Source organism: Sinohyriopsis cumingii, chromosome 1 (assembly GCF_028554795.1).
Source record: "Sinohyriopsis cumingii isolate HCF-2022 chromosome 1, ASM2855479v2, whole genome shotgun sequence".
In the NCBI taxonomy this organism is placed as follows: domain Eukaryota; kingdom Metazoa; phylum Mollusca; class Bivalvia; order Unionida; family Unionidae; genus Sinohyriopsis; species Sinohyriopsis cumingii.
In genome coordinates, this window is record NC_142961.1 from 87,102,390 (window position 1) to 87,119,409 (window position 17,020).

The window sequence follows — 17,020 nt, forward strand, 5'->3', positions numbered from 1 at the left end:
CACAAATAAAAAGCATTGATAATAAGCTACATTTATATATGGACATAATAAACAGAAATTTTAAATGAGTATGCACCAGCTAGGTATATTGTGTATTTACAGTGCAAATATAGTCGGACAACAAAGTAGAAGGTTATTGAATTTATCCTTTAAGTTGTAAATGTCAAATCGAACAGGTTCCACTTTTTGTCCATTGAATTAGATATTTAAATGCATTTATATTTATACTTTCTAAAATTTCCTTTGGGATTCTTACTAAGTATCATTGATTACACTACATTTTTTACTATAAGTATCACTGTACAGATGCAGCTCAGCAAATTAGAACTTTTGACCTCCATCCAGATATTCACTTTTACATTAGAAAAAGGAATTTTGTTAGCTTTAGTTACCATTTTTTAGTGATCTGGCCATACTATCAAGTTAGCTTATAGTTTGTCCCTGCATCTATCACTGATTGCCTTTCCACATTCAGGGGATCCTAGGAAGCTGAGTGGTCTGAAGTGCTTGCCTTTACCGATCACTGCCATTTCACATCTTTCCACATGGGTTTAGCTCTCAGGCTATGTCATTGTGTTCTGTGAGAAAGCTTGTCAATAGCTTTCCTTGGGTAGGAGGTTCACCCCAGGGTTTTCCCAGGTTCTTCCTCCACCAGTTATACTGGTCACCATGAATATCCTATTGTGTGCTAAAAATTGCGGTTAAGCCCACAATGATAACAGCAACTTTCCACATTTGCTGATTTCAGCTTTATGTTAAAACCAATTTCACTAGTTTTTGCAGAAGTTTATGGAAAAATCTTTGGGTCTTGTAATTTTGCACCACTGATGTTGAACCCTCATACAGAATAACCAAAAGTACTAAGAATAACACAAATTCTATAAACAACAGCTTCTCAAAACTGCACAGAAAAATTTAATCCAAGTTTTGTTGTTTGACTGATTGATGTCTGACATTATATCAACACATTAAATGCTCTAGTTATACCCAACTCGTGACCAGAAGTCTATTCAACTTGGTCATTCTGTGATTACCTACATAAAAATGATATGTACATTAATCCATATCTCTCCAACCAAACAAACAGAATATCCTAAGCATGTAAACATTATTATCTATTCAAAGCATCATGACACAAATACATGCTAGTGCTTTCTCTAGAGTTTGGAGAACCTTTCCCAACACATATAAAAATATCAACAAATTGGCTACTCACATTAAGAAAAAGAAATGGGCTAAAGCGTGTTGATCCCAGCCTTACTTTACCTCTTAATCTAATATTCTACTGACCTGGGGTGATCCCAAGTTCCATACTTATGTGATCCCAGCTTAATCCCTGTTCTAGATCTGGGCTGATCCCAGAGGCTGAACAACAAGGATGATCTCCTATCATCATGAAGTGTTTGAAAATCAAGGCATGTTGTAGTTACTAAATTATTAGGTGAAAGAGTACCTGAATTGAGGGTAAAACAACAGTCAAATCAATTTTATATTTTTGAGAAAAAATAGCAAGTGAAAGTGGAATTCAAAACCTTCACCCTTCTGGTCCTGAGTCAGAAACTTTCTTCTCAAAATCAGCTCCACAGATTTTGATCAGATTTGACAACATCATTGCATTAAGGCCCTTAAAGCTCACACAGTGATATAAATATGACATTAACTATGGCTGCCATAATTATAAAATGAAAAACCTTTAAACAGACTTTGCAACAATCACGCAAAGACTTTAATCAGATTTGACAGAGTTTCCTGGCATCAAGGTCTTTTAATTTTGTACAGATCGTCTATCAGATATGGCCACCATGACTAACATAAAATGGAAAAATTAAAATAATTCTTTCTCTAAAATGCTGAATAGAATGTGACAGAATTTGACAGAGAACATCCTGTCATTAGGCCCTTTCAAATTCAGACTTTGATCTGCCATTGAACATGGCTGCTGTAACTAACCAATATTACTTTACCAGCTGAAGTAGCAGTCTCATGGGAAGATGTCCACTTAGGCATTTTGTTGGTGTAGTATCATTCCATAGCCTTGCAGATATAGTTTAATTTCTGTTTTGTAATATAAATATATTGTTTGACTTTGGGGACATGTAGTTATGTCTGAGAAGTTATGTATCAGTATTGATGTGAATGTCACATGGCATTATTGATGGCAGATATGACAGTCTGATGTATATCACAATTTTCAGATACTGCTGATACTGCTTTGCAAATAACATAGACCTTGATCTGATGTCACACTATCCACTGGCAGATAAAGGTTAAGTTGTTTGTTCTGCTAATTACTCCCAACAAACTGCATAGACCCAGATCTGCCAGCACATTATGTAAAGACAGATATGGGTACGTGCAGTTTTCACTTGGGCTTGTAAGCAAGTAGTACAGTAATGGTGACATTTGTCAGCATTCAGTTGCAGTTTAATACAGACAGTGCCCATGAATTTTTTCATCAGCATATCTTTATGTAATTATCCATAATGCTTTTCACTGTTGTTATACTTGTATTATGAAAGTTTTATAACAGTTTTTCAAATTGTGTCAATGCAATTTACAAATCGTAAGAACCCATTACTACCATATATACTTGCTTACAAGTCAAGCCCAATAATAAACAACATAGACCATGATTTGCCATTGAATAATATGCTGGCAGATTAAGGTTTGTTTTGTTTGTTCTAGTGATTCCTTCTAAAAGCTGCATAGGCCTAGATCTGCCAGTGCATTATGAACTGGCAGATCTCTGTCTGCACAGTTTGCATCTACACATGACTTATAAACAATTATATGTGATAAATTTCATTACACTAAGCATCAGAAATTGTGTTTCTCAATTAAAATGATTGTAATATATGTTGAAAGTACTTTTTAGTTGAAGACTTTTATTTAATTGCTAACAGATGGACCTGTGGTTCACTACCCAAGCAATCACGGAGAGAAGTTTTGACCGTTTGACCAGATTAAAGGCCTCCATGTTTGACATATTTGCTAATCATGACAGGATTCCACCAGTACTGGATTATATTGGGATGGTAATGACATTGTATCATACATTTTAAAAATGTTAAAAATATATGTATGTGTTATGTATTAATATGCAATTTTATTCAGATATTAGGAGTACATAGCGATATTAGTTAGGGTACTGATGCATGCGAGTTAAGCAAAAGGTGCCATTGTGTGTTTGATTCAAGCTTGGAACAAAATATAACTCTCAAGCCTATGTGATTATGGTAGCATTATTCCATGTAAATTTATGCATCCAACTGTACAATGCTGTATCCTCATGGATAAGAACCGTCCTCTTTGATTTAATATACATGTGTCAATTTATAATTTCACGGATAGACTTTGCATTTCTAAAAAGAAATCCATAGGGTTTGTGCATATAGTTGAGCATTAAATTACTCTTGCCAGGCATGTGGGTTCCTATGCACCTCAAGTCCTTACCTTTGACCTTGTTCCATCATTTTGGGGGATGAGTCCATGACCATGTGGGTCAAAGCATTGGTGCATGGGAGCTAGGTGAAAGGAGACTTGACTCACTTTTCATGGGTTAGATTCCAGCTTTGAACAAATTATAACATTCTCATTTGTGTTCTGTTATTTGGTGTCATTACATACTCACACACATACTTATGTGTTTGTGATTTAGAGCAGACCTGTACAGATAAGACTGGAAAAATGTAATTATTTTTATCAAATGCTATTGTTTATACATTTGACCTGTTCTCCTTTCAGCTTGGTATGTATGTTACAAGGACAAATGTACTTATAATGCCAGACTGGGGCTCAAACCCAGATCTCCAGAATGCTAGCAGGGCATGCTGTCCTGTAAGCTGTCTATCAAATATCCTCGAGTGTCTGTCACATATTCCCCTGCTTGTGTCTTCATGCGTCACAATGACCGTATTTCAACATAGAGTGAAAGATTATAACATCTGAGAACTCTTAAGATGGCTGATCCTACACTGCTGCCAAATGTCACAGAAAAATGTGTATGACCAGAATGGGACTTGAACTCAGATCACCCAAAAACTAGCCAGACACACTACTACCTATTGAGCTGTCTGAGCGAACATTTTGTGATGGTTCCCATGTCGGGTGTGTCTTGAACTAAGTATACTCACAAAAGTACACTAAGTTTTTATTCTTCACAAGATTCATCAGTTGATTTATTTCTGTAGCCATCAGTATATTGGATATTTCATTATTTTGGTAACATTATTATTACAATATTTAGAGATGACATTTGCTTGAAATGAGTAAATAAAAGATATATTTCATCAAGTGGGTAAAAAAAGTCCTTAATTTTTCACCCACTTGATGAAATATATCCATTATTCACTAGGAACAAGCACATTTTCATTTTATTTTATGCTCAGATTTATTGGCTAGCAATATGTATAACAAGTTGATAGCAGGTGTCTTCCTGATTCCTTCAAGGTAATGCCAGCAGTTCACCATTTGTGTTCTGCTGTGTTGTTTGTACCTTTGCACAGAATACTTTTCAGTAGTAATGTAATTCTCCTTCCCAATTCAGGACACAACAACATATAAAAAACTGAGGAAAAAATATATAAACATTAGTTGATTTCAACTTGTTTTGTTTGCATGTAAGGCAGCCATACTTACCACTACACCAGATAAGCATCTAATAATTGCTCAGATTTCTTTGTTATAATAAACGTGGCAGTGAAAATATTTATTGTATTTCACTCCAGTGACTTATCACATTTATTTCACTTGGAAAATTTAGCAATTCACAGCCTAAATTATATCTGCAAAATATCAAAATCAATTTCATCAGTATAACATAAGTTCAATTTCTGGTGTTTTTTCTTTCTTATATTTTCCTGCACAAGAAATTCCTAAAAATAGTCCTAATTTCCTAAAATAGTCCTAACTTTATAATATCTCAGCAAATTATGCACACTGATTTATGTAGTTGATGTTTTTTCTTTTTCTTACAGTTATTGTACTTTAGCACAGCCCCTCATGCTCAGGAAGGACTGATGCGAGCCCTTAGTGTTGCATCTGGAACTCATATGCCCCGATTCCCCAAAATCTTACTGAGGAGTGAAAGCCGAACAATCACGTATGTTTATAAATTGAGATATCAAAAATATTGTTCGTGATATCAGAAAAATTGAATTGTCACAAATATATTATTTACCAATTTCTGTGATATATACATTAGTTACATGCTTGTTAGTAAAAAGCAACAAATTGTTCGATGCAATTTTATGAAATCGTCTTTTTATATCCCCACATCACAGATGCATGGGTATGTGGGATTCCTTATGCCCGACTTTACATCGCACAATCATGGGAACACAATTAGTGATGTACTTTTTCATGGATTCCTGTGAAACTTGTTTTTTATCTTATCATCATCATCTCAAGATGTCTGTATTGACCAGTTGCTGTGTTCCTGCCATAATTTCTTGTTGACTTACATGACCCATCACTCCTTGTGTGTCATGCATTGTGTTTCATCTGTCCACCCTATGTCAACAGTTATTTTCAGCTTCTTCTCAAACAGTGCTGAACACTGGGACAACTTACATGTCAGAAAGATTCATGCTAACCCAGATTGCTTGGCCAGCATCTCTTGCATTTGACTTGTAGGTAGATGTCAAACTGGTGAGTACTCTCAGACCCACTTGGGCCCCATGTTTGCCTTTTTGAAATGCATAAGATTTTTTTAAACTTCTTACTTATTATGGTCTTCATATGGAAATCTTTAAGTTTAGAAAGACAATACCTTGGTGATAAACTGCTCATAGAAGGCAGTTGAGTTTTTGTTATATCCCTACAATGGCGTTTAGTATTAGCCTGGTCTCTCCACCCAGTACATTTGTACTTGTGTATGTATGTTCTGCAATTTTTGTGTGTACAACTACTCCCATGTCTTTCCGTGGACTGTCTTAAACTTAGCAGATACCATATATACATGCTTATAAGTCAAGTCTGACTGCAAACTGCACAGACCTAGATCTGCCGTCACGTAATATGCCAGTAGATCTGGGAATGTGCAATTTGTTAGGAGTAATTAGTAGAACAAACAACATATACCCTAATCTGCAGGCACATCATCCTACAGCAGATCAGGATATATGTTGTGATATTAATAAATTTACCTGAAACTTAAGTCGTTATTGACATTAAATTAACATGTTATGTTGTCATGGTCTGGTGATCTGAAGACTTAGTTATATTTTTACTTCTGCAGTATTGTTCTTTATTGTAGTCTCAGTCTAAATTTTACAAATCTGCAGTTGGTTTGGACAAATTTTGTTAATTTTCTGGAAGAAACAAAGTTTGAAAACTTTGCAAAGGTTACAGGAAAAATTACCTTGTAGAATGATATGTAAAATAATGAAGTCAAGTATGAAAATACAAAAACTTTAAAGTTATCAATTCATTTCTTATTTAATCAGGGCAATTTTATTTTTTACAGTTAGTGTCAAAGTCAGAAAAGTCTATAAAGGTTAAGTACTTGAAAACATTTCCCTCGTTTTGATTTTAATTAGTAATTACCGGTAATGTTGATCAGATTCTGATATAAGGTTGAAATAATCTTGGGAAAGATCAGGGCTGGAATTAATGACACTGCTTAGGTACAAAATGCCCAACTTTACTCAAAGGTAATTTATTAGAAATCATAAAGGTACACGTGCTCAGATGTGCAAATATATTTTTAATTTTTGGGTAGCACAGTAGAGCATGACCTGATAATTTGTATGCAGTTATGAAAATAGCTGTAGAGATATATGATCTCAGTCTTAGAAGTCCTTATGCATTCATGGCCAGTCCACTTCAGATCTGGCCGAATCAAAAGAAGTATTAATTAGCTAATAGTTTTTAGCAATTTGATACTTTTGTCTTATTCTTGTATTTACTAGTTTTTAGCAATTTGATACTTTTGTCTTATTCTTGTATTTACATGTGTGAGAGACTGTCAGAGGGAGGGAGAGATGGACACATTTTATTTTTATGTCAGGCATAGGGCACTTGTAGACCTAATGTGGTAACAAGCAGAAAATAATGTAAGGGATAAAAAAAGTGTCAAAATGGAAATATTTGGAAAAAGGGTCACATCATTAAATTTGCTCACAGCATTAAAATTGCTCACACTTTTAATATCCTTTGATAAACAGCCCTGAACCTGAGGAACCTCTTGAGCACTTCAGTCCTCCACCCCCAGTGCCAGATGACATTCCCCCTGAGGCTGCAGATGCTAGAGTTCCCCTGGAGGCCCTATATAGGGTCCTGCATCATGGGGAAAGTGCTAAAGGAGACAGCCATAGGTTTAGTGTCATAGCTGATCCTGAAGATGCAACTTCTAGGGTAAGATCTATTTGATCCATTTATTGAGATATATATATATATATATATATATATATATATATATATATATATATATATATATATACACATATCTTTGTTAATGGTAAACAAGATCATCAGCAGATGTTGTCTTGGCTCTGTAAGTAAAATAGAATTGAAGCAAATTCTCATCATACTTTATGATACTATCAAAAATTGTCTTTCTTACATCTGAGAAATTTATACATAACTTCAGTAATAGCATTAAATATGCAGCAGCCTCCAAAATAGGTCACTGATCCTGACAATAGTTGACTAATATTCGATGAAGGCAGTTCATCTCATTCCATTATGTTTTCAGGTTAAATATTGAAAACATTCATGATTCTCTTCATAATATTTAGTCTCAAAAATGTATTGACAATGCGTAATTTGATTTTAATGGTGAAATAGCTTGAGATGTCACTCACTTCCTAGAGTTTCACATTTGTATGATTGGCAGTAAAAGTGTAATTCTCAGATGTACAGAAATGTTGCCACTGGACCATAAAATGGAGCCATTATGAAAAATACAAAACCTTTAAATGACTTCTTATCCAAAATTGCTAAATAGAATAGGATAAAACTTGACAGATTGTATCCTGGTGTGAAATCCTCTCTAGCTTGTCCAAATGATGCCAGTCTGTTGTAAAATATGGTTGCCATGACTAAAAATAGTAAAACCTTAAAAACCACTTAACAGAACTTTACCAAACATGACAGAAAGCATAGAAGGCTTTAAAGTTCATACAAATGATGCTCATCTGCAATCAGATATGGCTGTCATAACTAAAAACAGAGAAACTTGTAAACAATTTATTTACCAGAACCACAAACTAAAATTTACAAAACTTGACAGACAGCATCAATATGGCAACAGCATCAATATGGCATGAAGACCTTTCAAGCCTTTACAGATGATGCCAATCTGTAATCAAATTTGGCTTCATTTACTAACAACAGCAAAACCTTTGAAGAACTTATTCTCAAAACTGCTGAACAGAATTTGACAAAATTTTCGCATAGATGACTTTCAGGTTTGTACACGTTTTGATCCAGCACCAGATATGGTTGTTATTACAAAATACAAAAAATGTTTTAAAAAGCTTTAATTACTTCTTCTTCTGTCAGAATTTGATCATATATGACAGACTCAGCATGCTGGTATTAAGATCTTTCATATGTGTACAAAATGATGCTGATCCATCATCAAGTATGGCTGCCATTACTAAAAATAGATAATTCTTGAAATGACTTCTCTAAAACTACTGTATAGACAAGAATTTGACCAGTCTTGATGGAATGTATCCTGGCATAAAGACCTATCAGATTTATATAAATGATGCTGATTCATCATCAAAGATGGCCACCACTACCATGAACAGAAAAACATTTAAACCACTTCTTTTTAAAAGCACTCAAGTGAATGTGACCAAATATGACAGATATAATCCAGGCATAAAGGATGTTGAACTTTGTAAACACGGTGCCACTCCACCACTACAAGTGAATTTTTTAAAAATTTAAATAACTTTATATCAATAAACTTTAGAACAAAAGGTTTGACCAACTTTGACACATATGACCTGACAATTTTGGCTATTATCGTGCTGTGCCATCAGATATGGATGAAGATAGAAAAACTAGAGAAACTTTGAAATAGTTGGGGTTTTTTCTATAGCAAATGCTATCAACAGCTTTGGAGGAAATTTGAGCAGAAAGTATCCAGCTGTCCCAGATGTCTTGGCTATCTGCTCAGCCAGGTGAGCAATGTCAGGTCCACTGTGTCCTCTTGTTAAAATTGTTGCCCTATATATGCTTCACCAACTCATAAACAAACCCTTCAGAAAAATTACTGCAAAGGTGTTTCTTAGGAGATTTAACAGCACAGAGACAGATCATGATTGGCTGCCATTTTAGGTTAACTAGTCAATAGATGCATGGGATTGTAGTGGTAGCCATAGTTACTGTTCCAGTTTATCAACAGAAGGCATGTTTACTTTTGTTAGACTGGATAATCCATGTTATTGTTCTTTTCGTTTTTATTGGTTTTACTGGCAGTCTACACATATTATTGGCTATATTATGCTGCGGAAATGAGAGCTAAGTGCCTTTACTATAAATACAATGAGGCAGTTGATCCAGGCTGGCATGGACAGTATCAAACCTGCAATGCTTGGATTATGAGTCCAGTGCTCTATCAAATGAGCTACCATGGCTGCCTGTTCATTTGGTATGAACAACCAGTCGTAAAAGATGCATACGAAATTGATCATAACAAAGAATAATATTTTTAAACTTGAAATTTAGAATTTGTGAAATGTACATGCCTGAGTATGCACTTCTTACATTTAAAAAAAAATGCTTTTCTGATTTCAACTAAAGCTGATGGTTAGCATTGTATTATCAGAAATACTAAATGTCTTGATGTACTACTAAATTCAGCCTCTGTCAATAAAAATAGCAAAACTTTTAAACGAGATCTTCTCAGAACAAAATTTGTTTTTATTTTAATCATTTTGGTAATAATGTCTCAGTCTCAAACCTTGTTCACAGTCATTATATTCGCTAGTAACTTCTTGGTAAGTATAAATCAGTGGCAGTCTAAGATTTACTAGCACCAAATGTGTTGTATAATGATAATAATTTATTCATTCTCTCCATGATAGGAAAAACTATCTACTGTGTACAGAGAGTTGGGTAGTGATAATCTGCAGCCATTGCAATTGAAGGTCCTTGTGGAACATCCACTGATACAGGATGTCTTCATGGCCTGCCAGACATTCAAGTCACTGGTAAATGCTTCGTTACCTACAGTAAAGTGCTGAATAACTAGACTTCCTGCAGATGTACTTAGTAATAATAGATACAAACAATGTCATGTCACCCAGTTTGCCAAGATTATTAATATTTCACTCTAAGTGAAGGTATCTTGCAAGAAATAATTATAGGTTACCGCATTTGTATGGGAAAATTTGAATGAGTATTTTGGATGGAAATACTGTATGACCTTGGGAGTGCAGTATATCCCTCCGACAAAACGAGCTCATATTTTCCCATACAAATGCAGTAACCTTTTTATTATATGCTCATTTTCTTATTCTACCTAAGGCTTAATTATATAAACAAAAATACACTACAGGAAACAAAGTAACTGAATGTATGCTACACAAGCGCAGATTCATCATTACACAACAACATTATTAATGTGCACATAACTCTGCCCAGAGAAATATGAACTTAGTCATGCGCATTGCAACAACTCTTCCATTTGATCTGGAATGAACCGATTTTGGTATTTTTGTCAATTGTATGAAATTTTGTGATTATGGACTTATGGATTTATCTGTGCCAATTGTACATAAAGTACATTGGATTTCAACAGCGTGTTGCCATCTGCAAGTGTGTTTCTGTTCTGTCATTGAATGTTTGAAATCATAACATGGGGAAAATATGAAGTCTTTCAATTGCAATTATCAAAAAGATGTTATGGAATATAATGTTTATTTCATTTTGAGTGCAGTAAGGAGGATGTAATTGCACTTGGAATATAGTCGAAATTACAGTACAATTTCGAAATGTGTAATCAAGCTTGAGAACCCATGACATGGCTCATGTAATTTGGATTTGCAGAATTAAGAAAGTACATTTTGAGGAAATTCAGGATATAAAACTGTAAGAATACTTTTTGACATTCTTAATCCCAGCTAAAGAAGACAATTTATCCCTTTTCTCTTGCATGCTATTTGTAAGGACCCTGTCTGGCATCAGTAGCTAGCCTAAATCTGAAACATTATATCAAAAATGTTAACGTGGAATGTGGCAAAGCAGCTGGTATGTGGCAGTCCACGAAACATCTGAATTAGTTCATTCAGAAACCAATTTTTTATCAACTAAAACATAAAGCACCTATTATTTGAGTGTACATGATTTGTTTACAAAGTAGTTCCTAAAACACTATTGGGCACACATGAGTACAATATGAAGTGTGCATGAGTGCAATATTGTAAAATACTGAACGATTCTGACAATGTAAAGTTAATGGAGAAAAAAATGAGCATATAATAATACATGATATCTTATCAACTTTACATATCTTGTATCAACCTTTTAAAATATCTTGTAATCAATTTTAATTAAGATATCTTAAAAGTTCAAAAAATATCATAGTAAGTTTTCAAGATATCTTCTAAATATTATATCTCGTTAGCTTATTGGATGTCTAATAAAACGCATACTATACTTTATATAATAAACAGTTTAATAAGATATCTTATTAAATTAATGACATATCTTACATCATTTTCAAGACATTTCATTATTGAGATATATAGTTTTTGTAATAAATATCATTTATTCAAAGAATTCGATACATGTTTCATATAAACTATGAGATATTTTAGAAACATCATAAAAAATCTTATAAACTTTATAAGATACAAGCATTTTAAGGGCTGCACCATTTAAATATACATGAAACCCAGGCAAGGCAGTTTTTTACTATATATTTTAGGGTGTTTTGATTGAGTTTATATTAAAATTAAAAAGAAAATTCCAAATTGCATCTATGGTGAGTACCCCACATTAAAAGTGCCTCTCCTGGGTCCCATGTATGTTTTACTGGAACAGTCCTAAGATGTCTTGCATATTTTATTAGATATCTTACAAGCATTATAAGCTATCATATAGAAAACTTAAACATTTTAGCAAGTTTATAGAATATATTGTATATAAAAATAAGTTCATAAGATATTTAAATACATTTTTTTAGATATCTTAATTTATTTTAGTTGATAAGATACCATATATAAGATATAAGAAATGAATTAAATAATGTATCTAATAATGAGCTTATAAGATATCTAATAATTAGAATATATCTAGTTGCACAAAATTCAAATTATAAAGTTTCTTCTAAGATAAATAACACATTAACAGATTAATATGGATATCTCATAAATGTTATCAGCATTTTAGGATATCTTGAAATTGACATATCTTACGAACTCTGTATGATATCTTGACTCCTTCAGAATGACTGTCATATTGTAGAGCAAATTAAGCTCTGATGTTGTCCATCTGTCTGTCCAACTGTTACCAATTTTGTTTTTGCACAGTAACTTCACCATCTACAGTTTGTGGATGGCTGACACATGGGTTAAGGAAGAACCCTATTGATACTGGAGTCAAAAGGTCAAAGGTCAAGACTACTGTGACTGAAAAAAAATTCTGCTCAAAATGTCCAGTTCTCCACTATCTACAGTTACCAATCTTTATGAGTAGCTTGTACATAAGGCAGTGAAAAAACCATGTCAATTATGAGTAAAAAATTCAAAGATTAAGGTCATTATGATAGAGAAAAATGTTTATGTCACAGTAACTTGAATTTTTCATCATTTACAGTTAACGAGCTATGTACATGTATATGGCTTGCACTTTGGGGTAAGGAAGAACCCTATTAATTTCAGGGCTAGAAGATCAAATATTAAGGTCACTGTGACTGAAATAATAAGATAGGTTTCCACACAATAACATTAGTTCTAAATCACATTCCTGGACAAAATGTTGTAGATGGTTTGTATAATGGGTAAGGAAGCTTGTTGATCTTGAGGTCAAAAATACAAAGGCCACTCTGACTAAAAAGAATTATTATTTCTGCACAATATTGTTAGTTACATCAGAGATCTAGACCAGTTTTTATGGCTATATTACACTTGGGGTTAGGATGGAACCTGCCTTTGTGCTCTTGGGTCAAAAGGTCAGAGGTCAAATCCACTGACTGAAAGAAGACAATTTTTTTGTGTCTACATGCAGGATTATAAAACAAAGGGTGGGCATATAATGTGCTGTTTACAGTACTCTTAGTTGTTAGATGTCTAATTAAGTGTACACGGTATCTTATATAATGAGCAATTATATACAGTATATTATAAAGTTTATGAGATATCTTTTAACTTTTGCAAGATATCTTACATACTTATGAAATTTATGCTTGTTTGGATAAGTATCATTTTGGTTTGGTATAAAATTAGTTGCATCTTATTGTATTCTTTTGTTTATTTCCATTTGTGTAAACTTTTAGTCTCTTGTCTCTGTTTTGACTTTGCTTTCCATCTGCCTTGTTTGTAGCTAATTATACTAGTTTGAAAGTTGTCTTTCCTAATATTTTAAAATACCTAGATTTCATCTTCAATAAGTATTCATTAAAGTTACATAGTTGCTAAGGTTTTTGACTGGTTTGACGTCAGTTTTACTTATTTGCATAATTTTCATTATTTCATACCACACACATGCCCATTTACATGTCATGATAAAGAATCTAGCACAGGTTCATATAAAAATCATGTAGTTGATGTCATACTGTTATATTTACAGGATTTGAAGGCAGTTTTCACCAGTCCAGCAATAGCTGACCCTCTGGACTCGCACAGCACTAAGACCATGGACTGATGGAAATGAATATTTAAAACATCTTATGCATTCTGATGATTAGTGTATTTAATGTTTTTTTAAGTACAGACTGTGATAGACTTACATTTCTGAATTAATTTGCATGGTTTCTAATAAGTCTTTATGACTGTTGATTTTAGCTTTTTTATATTACTATTTGTGTCAGTCCGTTGCGGAAGAAGGTCATGAAATTGATAAATTTCTGTAAAATAAAATGGATAAATGATAAAACAAGAATGATATATGCATGTAATTACTTTGTTAAAGAAGGTCTTGAGTTTATATGAATATCTCTTTAGGTAAAGTATAATTAAAACTTATTTTGTCCTGTAAATTGGAACACATAAGAAGTGAAAGAAACTGCAATATGATATCTATGTGAAAGAAACTGCTTTTTAATATATATGTGAAAAAACTGCTATATGATATCTATAAAATAAATTGAAGTTCTGGGAAAAAAGTCTTTTATTCACTTTCATTGATTTTTCCTTCAAATTGTTTTATTTCTGCTATTTACACTGTGAAACAAAATCACTCATGTTGTAAAACTTGGCTGATTTTGACTACTTTGTAGTAGAAATTGTTCTGTCAATATTTCATGCTGCAACCAACCAGAATTATTCTACAAATATATAAGTTCATTTTGCAGCTAACCCTTACACATTTTCATGTAAGAAATTTTAATTTGCAAAATTAATAATCAGATCAATGTTTTCTATTTTTTGTCCCACATTTTTTAAAATCTTTTTGTTGTCTTTTTCATGTCCTTTTCTGTATGCATCACAAACATTTGGTTTGATGTCTTTTGTTTATCAGAAATTTGCATTGAATGTTAATGTACATTTCAGGTTTCTGTTTCCTTAATTCAAGTGAATAAATCAAGAAAATTAATATATTTACTTACAGTTTGTCTTGCAAAAATATGTATACAATTGCCATTTTGTCAGCCATAATAATGGTATCAGAACTGGAGTGACCAGAGTGGCCATGACCAATATTTTAAATTATGAATACAAAGATTGTTGGCATCATGCACATTCCAGAAGTAAGCACCACCCCTATCCACCACCCACCCCCTCCACACCTAGATGAGCCACCCATAATACAGAATTGTCCTGATGCACTTGTATGTCCATCAGATGGTTTGCATTGACACAGTTGTCCTTATAAGCATGGGACTACATGCAATCTTATGAATTAAAACCCACATCATGAATGAATATATTATGGTATTTACATAGCATATATAACGTAAATGAATTGGTGGATAGGTAGGCTATGAATCTGATAGTGTCATCCAAAAACTGTCATTATAATATATAGATAAATGGATTGACAGGTATGCAGACTATGGATTGGAAGTATTTCTTAAAATAGAAATACACCACTCCCTCAATAACTTGTACCCAGATGACAACTGAACTCATTTGTAATGCAGGATCAGATGTGGATTCCAGTTTGTTAAACTAGAAATACCAGAATAAAAAAGGGATCCTATTTGTTGAATGTGAAGACAATCAGGATCCAAATTGATACATAAAACCTTGATATATATCATTCAATTTATTGTCGAAAATGGTGATTATAACTTGGATATTTTATTCAACATCATGAAATTCCCAACTTTTATTAAGAAGTCATATATTTTGTTAAATTTTCTTTCCACACAACATTCTCAGTACATTTTTTATAACAATATTTGGCAAAATTTTGATCAATGAAAATGTCACTGGTGGATATTATATACTGTAATAAATAGATTTTAATAACAGCAATAGCTTATCTATAGCTATTGTTGGATTTCATTTTTGTGCCAAGATGTGAATCCTACTGAAGAATTGCCAGTATGATGCAATCCATTCATGCCTTGTCCTTGGTAAGGGCATGTGCAGATGGGTCATCTTTTTCATGGACACTGTAACAATCAGATGATTTACTAGAGAAAAGTTTTGCTGTAGTCACACATATCAATGAAAGATAAAAACTTAAGTCTCCATCTTCATCAGAATTTTTGCAATTATCTCTTACAGACTCCTCAGGACTCTACAAAAACTTTGGGTCTTCTGACAGGAAGACCCCTCCCAGCACATTTCCACCTCTTATTGTGAAGGAGATACACCAGCCATCTAGCTGCATGTTGCTACCTCACATGGAGGAGGAAATGCACTGCTCGTTCCATAGTGTCATTGCCTCCCATTGTGGAAGGAGATGCACTGCTCACCTCTTAGAGTGTCGCTGCCTCCCATTGTGGAGGATATGCACCACTCATCTTGTGGCATGTCACTACCTCCAATTGAGGAGAAGATGCACTGCCTATACTATAGTGTATCCCTGCCTACCATGGAGGTGGAGATGCACTGCTCTTCTCGTAGCATGTTGTGCTTTCTATCAAGGATGAGATGCACCACTACTACCCCTTCAGAGGTAGCAGGTAATATCCTCTCTATTAGTGGGATCAGCACCACACCTTTTTGAGTGATGCATCAGTTCATGAGCCTGTATCCTCATCACAATATGGCCTCACAGTACAAGGATAGGGTTCAGACAGAGTTCCCCCCTCTCCACCCTCTACCATCTTATTATAAACAATATTGGGAGTCTAACCTAAGGACTTAGATTATGCTAGGGGATTGGATCAGTATCCTTCCCTTTCCTATTATCCCAGTGAATCCCCACAGAATGTGGGGCCCTCCACCTCAGGGTCCTTGGTCTTGTACGCCCTTGGGCTTTTGGACCCTACCCTCAAAGCGGAAGCAATACTATGGCTCACATCCCACCATCACCTCATTACCAGGTGGAAACAATTCAGAAGGCTAGAAGTGTCACTTTTTCCAGGACAGACAGATGTTCTCATCTCTTCCTGGCAAATGCCATACCTTCAGCCCCTACTCACCATTTGAAATACAGGGCTTAGCACAGAGTTGTCTTTTACTCTGTCTACAACCAAGTGACTTCGTGATTCCAACATACTCTCCAGCTCTAAGTGTCCCCAATGATGCTATCTCCATTCTAGTTGACTCTAATGACTTTGATGTGGAGGAAGCAAAAACAAAAAAACATTATTGTTAGTTTCTTTTGTGACAATACCTTGCTCAAAAATACAATACATGCCCAAGAGGTGGCTGCTGATTATGAACTGATAAATGGATGTGCTATATAACATATGGTCACTAGGGTCAAACAGAAAACAGACACA

The 17,020-nt window shown here is 34.0% G+C and overlaps 1 protein-coding gene across 3 annotated transcripts in view; it reads left to right on the plus strand.

The window, feature by feature from the left end:
- LOC149807291 (sperm flagella and cilia-associated protein 2-like) overlaps positions 1-14,715 on the plus strand; it is a 122,196-nt gene extending 107,481 nt beyond the window's left edge. For all 3 annotated transcript variants that reach the window (XM_089964851.1, XM_089964859.1, XM_089964867.1), the window contains 5 exons: positions 2,904-3,035; positions 4,977-5,101; positions 7,167-7,356; positions 10,044-10,169; positions 13,750-14,715. In XM_089964851.1, coding sequence (XP_089820977.1) covers positions 2,904-3,035; positions 4,977-5,101; positions 7,167-7,356; positions 10,044-10,169; positions 13,750-13,824 — 648 coding nt within the window. In that variant the 3' untranslated portion in view covers positions 13,825-14,715. The remainder of the gene's footprint in view (positions 1-2,903; positions 3,036-4,976; positions 5,102-7,166; positions 7,357-10,043; positions 10,170-13,749) is intronic.
- Positions 14,716-17,020: the final 2,305 nt, after the last annotated feature.